This window comes from Papaver somniferum, chromosome 8 (assembly GCF_003573695.1).
Source record: "Papaver somniferum cultivar HN1 chromosome 8, ASM357369v1, whole genome shotgun sequence".
Taxonomy (NCBI): Eukaryota; Viridiplantae; Streptophyta; class Magnoliopsida; order Ranunculales; family Papaveraceae; genus Papaver; species Papaver somniferum.
Genome location: NC_039365.1, coordinates 165,661,215 through 165,667,058, shown reverse-complemented (window position 1 = coordinate 165,667,058; position 5,844 = coordinate 165,661,215). Strand labels below are relative to the sequence as shown.

The following is a 5,844-nucleotide window of genomic DNA, read 5'->3' as shown; positions in this document are numbered from 1 at the left end:
AACAAAATGGTGTTCCCGAGATAAAGAACCAAACCATTATGGAGATGGAGAAGTCCATGCTTCATGAGAAGGGTATGCCTAAAGTGTTTTGGGTCGAAGCCGTTAACACCGCCGTCTACTTGATGAATAGGTTTCAACAAAAGCCGTATGGGATAAAACTCCAATTGAAACATGGGGTGGAAGAAAACCATCGGTAAAGCATCTCATAGTTTTTGGTAGTGTGTGATATTCTCAAATTCCTAAGGTGAAGAGAACAAATCTTGATGAATCAAGTGAGAAGTGTATATTCATTGGCTATAGTCTCCAATCAAAAGGTTATAGGTTGTATAGCTTGAAGAACAACACAATGATTACAAGATGTGATATGTTATTTGATGAAGGAGCTTCATGGAATTGGGAAGAAGGTAAAATTGAGAAGAGAACCATAATTGTTGATAAAGAGCAAGAGAATTCAGCAACAAATGAAGTTGAAGAAGGTGAAGAAAATGAGGAAGAACTACCTCAAACACCTCCAAATACAATACAAAGAGCATCTCCAAGTATGTCTCCAAGTACAAGTGCATCAACATCATCACCGTCGGAACCAAAGAAGATGTGAAGGTTGAGTGAAGTTTATGAAAGATATAACTTTTGTACAGTTGAACCGGAAAATTTTGAAGAAGCATCAAAAGAACCGGTTTGGATAAAGGTCATGGAAGAAGAAGTTTTTGTCATCGACGAGAACGATACATGGGAGAAGGTAGCAAGGCCAAGTGATAAAGAAGTTACTGGTGTGAAATGGATCTACAAGGTGAAGTACAATGAGGATGTATCGGTTCAAAGGCACAAATCAAGGTTGGTGGCAAAGAGATACTCACAACAACCCGGCATCGACTACAATGAGACTTTTGCACCGGTTGCTCGTCTTGACACCATTAGAGCCGTGATTGCTATTGCTTCCAAAAAAGTTTGGTTACTTTATCAACTTGATGTCAAATCGGTATTTTTGAATGGAGAACCACATGAAGAAGTCTATGTAGAACAACCACAAGGTTTTGTGGTGGAAGGAGAAAAAGATAAGGTGTACAAGTTGAAGAAAGCTTTGTATGGCCTAAAGCAAGAACCAAGAGCTTGGTATAGTGAGATAGATGGATACTTCAAAAAGAAAAACTTATACAAACGCAAGAGTGAGCCGACACTTTATGTGAAGACAAAAGGTATGTCTATTCTCATCGCTGCCTTGTATGTTGATGATCTTATCTTTTCGGGTAATGATGCTCATATGATTGAGCAATTCAAGAAAGAAATGATGATGAAATATGAGATGAGTGACATGGGTTTGCTCAAGTACTTAGTTGGTATATAAGTTCATCAAAGAGAAGATGGAGTGTTCATTTCTCAAGGCAAATATGCCGAAAAGATGTTGAAGAAATTTGGCATGATTGGTTGTAACCCCACATCTACACCACTTGTAGTGAATGAGAAACTCAAGAAAGATAATGGAGGAAGAAAAGTTGATGAGACTTACTATAGGGGTCTTATTGGTAACTTGTTGTACCTTACACATACAAGACTGGATATTATGTTTGCTTCAAGTATGCTTTCTAGGTTCATGAGTTCACCTAGTCATTTACATCTTGGCGCAACAAAGAGGTTGTTAAGGTACATACAAGGAACAATGAAGTTTGGAATCATGTATTCAAGAAACTTGGATGTCAAATTAGTTGGCTATTGTGATAGCGACTTGGGAGGATGTATTGATGACATGAAGAGTAAATCGGGTTATGCTTTTTCTCTTGGTTCGGGTATATTCACGTGGGCATCGAAGAAGCAAGAAACCGTTGCTCAATCCACGGCGGAAGCGGAGTACATTTCGGCATCAATAGCTACATCTCATGTTGTATGACTAAGAAGAATCATGGAAGACATTCAAGAGAAGTAAGAAGAAAGCACTGTAATTTTTTGTGACAACAAATCATCAATTGCTATGTCCAAAAATTCGGTGGAGCATTGTAGATCAAGGCACATTAAACTTAAGTATCATTTCATTCGAGAAGCGGTTGAAGATGGTGAGATACAACTCAAGCATTGCAAGACGGAAGATCAATTGGCGGACATATTCACTAAGGCACTTCCCAAAGGTAAATTTCAACATTTCCGTGAACTACTAGGAGTAGAAGAACATCACATTAAGGAGGAGATTGTTGAGAGTTAATGTAATGTTCTGTAATGTCATGACAATATATCTGTTCAGGTTATGTCACAATGCGTCTGTTTGTAATAGAAGTTGTATGGACCAGAGTAATCCACATATAACTCTTTTCTTGGGTCTTATATTGACCAAGAAAAGAAAGAGAAACAATTATCTTCTTCTAAGTTAATGAAAACAGAGAGTGAGAAGAACTTATCAAGTTCCCACTTCTGTATTAACAAAAATCATCATAAACATTTTTTTTAATCACCCAAAACAAACAACAGTTTCATTGAAAGAATTAGGGGAGGAAGAAGTAAAGGTAATGGAGTCAGTTGAAATTGAAGAAACGGGGAGCTCTGACTAGATACATACTTATAAACTGGTAATCTTCGTTGAATTTTCTGAAGTAATATTCATATCATTACATAGACGTAATCTTTGTGTGAACCTAAATGCTATGACATTATCATAACGAGTAATATATGCTATGACTACCTAAATGCTATGACGTAATCTTTCTTTCTATCAGCTATCCAACATTCCAACTATATATGGGAGTGTGTTTACTTGCTTATTTTAGGCTATATTGAGTTGTTAACTCTGCATTTTGTTAGTGACTTGACCTTATTTCGCTGGGTGAAATTGATGTATACTTTAGTGATAGTGAGTTACTCCGTTTATACATGGGAGTCGAATAAGCATATGAAGGCACAGTTGGGGAAAGTAAGAGCTTTCGCAGTAGGATGAGAAAAAGTATTTTCATCTTATCTCTTAACTTCTAGGGCTTTGAGACTTCTATAACGCATGTTATGGTAGCGTGTTGTAATCACTGTAACTCTACAGAAAAATAGTAGTTTGGATGAGAACTTGCTCTGAAGTTTGTCTTCAATCATCAATAAATCTCACAAGCAAAATAGAGTTTATTAATTACTTCTGCAAGCAACCTAGTTGTTTTTCTGCAAATAATGATACCTAATTGTGGTCTGCTACTGAACCAGAGTGCTTGTAGGAATTAGCTAACATACTTTTTTTTGAACCACTGCAAGGCGTCTGGAAGGCATACTTATATGTGCTCTACAGATTGTATCTCGTTGAAGTTGACATTATATTGCCAACTCTTTCAATTAGAGAGGGGGGGGAACTTATGTTTGACAAATACTGTTTCAGAAGAAACTTGCAATACCTATATGATTTTGAACATGGCACTACTCATCTTGATTATGTGAAAACTAACAAGATTTGGTTTGCTACATATGTTCACCATCTTCTTCAACTTTGTAGTGTCATTCTCTTCATGTTGATATCAAAGTTAGCTCAGCAGAATATACTACTAATATGTAATCACCAATACTTTCTTAATTACATATGTTCATCGTCTTTTTCAATTTCGTTCTCTTAGAATGTTGTGGTGTTGTTCTTCTGTCTACATTGTCGATGCATGTGTACAATGTTGTAATATGCAATCACCATTAAGCAGTCCTAATTTCAGCATTGGATATTTTGCCTCATATTCGATCCTTTTTTAAGCTTGAAGACCTTATATCTAAAGATCCTACAGATGTGGGGAGTTATTGTTACTTAGATCTGTAATCCGGGATGAGGCTGCTGTGGCTGTGGCCCGAAAGATTTTTGGAAGTTTATATCGAACAGTACAAATGTTGGTGCACAGATTGCAATTTATCCGAGATGTTTGTAAGCTTGTTGTGAAGAAGCTTACCAATTGGGAGATTTATTGCGCTGACGAGTTCAAGTTCAACAAAAGGTATTATTGTTGGCCACATTCGTCCGAGCTACTGAACCTCGCAGAACGCAGTATGCACTTGACGAAGCTTATTGATGCAGGACGGAATACAACTGTTACGGAATTTGCGGTATCTCTTCTGCAGGCCTTAGTTACCCAGGCTCTGGAGCTGGTGTCTCTGATCTCCACAATCTCATGTAGGCACTGGCAAAGCTTGCTAGGAGATGTCTCTGCTAATGCCTCTTCTCCTTCAGCTTATATGGTTAGTAACAACGAGAAAGCAAATCAGTCTAGAGGCAGAAAGGCTCCCTTTGTCCATTCTTCTGTAAGTAGGGGGGATGACTACGATAATGTTGAGTCTATGACAGCAGATCCTCCTGGCTCCCATGATCAGGTTTCGATGCTTTTCAAGAAACGGTATGGGATCTGTGAAGCTACTGGTACAGATGGTGCTGCTGTCATATCCGTTTTGTGTCACAGTTGCAGCAAAGTGGACTGCTCAAATGTGATGATATGACAGATCGTTTTTTCCACCTGCTCACGGAATTATCAGTGACACACTGCCAAACTTGTGTTTCTTACTGTAAGAGTTATTCAAATACTCTGATTTAATCCGAGACCGTATTTCAGATTGTTCGTAAACTGGTTTCTGGATCTTGGTTCTCCTGACCCTGCACGAGGGAGCTTTATGCGAAAATTGCTTTAAGGAAATTCTTGGAAGACTTCAGCTTATGTCTAGCGCTTGCTTGTAAAAATGCTGGAAAAGCTCACCTTGGAAAACCTGTTCACTTCGTCTATAAATGGCGCATTGCGTGCTCTGCTGGTGCCTGTAGTATGTCATCATGCTTTGTGCAAATGCCTCCTTTGAAGCTATCAGACTGATGTATGCGGGAGCAGTTTCATTGCCGGATATTCCCAATGTTGCATTATCTTTCTGAAATAGTGGCATTTCTAGTAACTCTGGGTATTTATAATCATTCTTTTTTTCCTTTATTATTATTATCTTTTTTTTTTCTTTTTTTTTGAGAAATTAGTAAAGAAGACTTGAAGGGATGAACTGATCAGAGTAAAAAAGTTATTATATTCATATGAATGAACTGCTAAGAAATGCCAGAATCAGAAAAATTACACTGCGCATATCTGAAATTATGAACGCAAAAGACTGCACTACAGATTCAACATTCAGTGCATCTAAAATCAAAAGAATAGAACAACTTGACAGTCAGCACTAATCTTCTTCAGCACTTGATCATATCAGTAAATCAAACCTGCATAGTAATACTGCAATGGCTGGAAGTCGATCACGGCAGGAAAAGGCACTGACGTGATAGCATCATCAGTAGTAGTGTTAGTTAGCGCAGGAAGATTAAGCCACTCCTCTTGATCAAACTTGTTATAATTGAAAAAATCCATAGATGATAAAAGTGGAAGAGGGGGGAATTCATTCATCATAACCATATCATCTTCATTACAACCCTTTGCCATAAATTTATTCTCCTCTATCAACTTATCTAGTTTCTCTGAAATCATACCAAACTTGGGCTCCGAATTCCTTTCAATCTGTTTGAAAGATAAATCACTTAACTCCTGATCAATAATTTTAACTTGTTGATTCTCTTGTTTAACATCAACACTGCAGAATCTCCTCATCTTGTTATCATTCACACATTGATCAGAAACAACAACTTCTTCATCACTATCCCTCTTTCTTTTCCCTGCTGTTTTTGGATCATATGATTCTACCTTTCCCTGATTCAAAAAATCCATATTTTCTTTCATCAATCTTCAATTTATACTTCTGAAAAAAGAAAAAGAAAAACTTTCACAGAGTGTTGAAGAAGAACAGGAAAGAACAAGCAAGGGCGTCGCGTTTAGCTGAGACTTAGCAAGTACCAACAGAGAACCACTTGAGATGACTACTTATAGGCAT

At 37.6% G+C, this 5,844-nt stretch overlaps 1 protein-coding gene across 2 annotated transcripts; it reads left to right on the top strand.

The window, feature by feature from the left end:
• The first annotated feature begins 2,360 nt into the window (after nucleotides 1-2,360).
• On the top strand, nucleotides 2,361-4,907 carry LOC113304976. Of its 2 annotated transcripts, none has more exons than XM_026554095.1 (2): nucleotides 2,361-2,555; nucleotides 3,732-4,907. In XM_026554095.1, the coding sequence occupies exon 2, from the start codon at nucleotides 3,829-3,831 to the stop codon at nucleotides 4,429-4,431; it is 603 nt and encodes a 200-aa protein (XP_026409880.1). In that variant the 5' UTR covers nucleotides 2,361-2,555; nucleotides 3,732-3,828; the 3' UTR covers nucleotides 4,432-4,907. The 2 variants fall into 2 exon arrangements, with proteins under 2 accessions (XP_026409880.1, XP_026409881.1); XM_026554096.1 differs by having other exon boundaries at nucleotides 3,701-4,907.
• The last annotated feature ends 937 nt before the right edge of the window (nucleotides 4,908-5,844 follow it).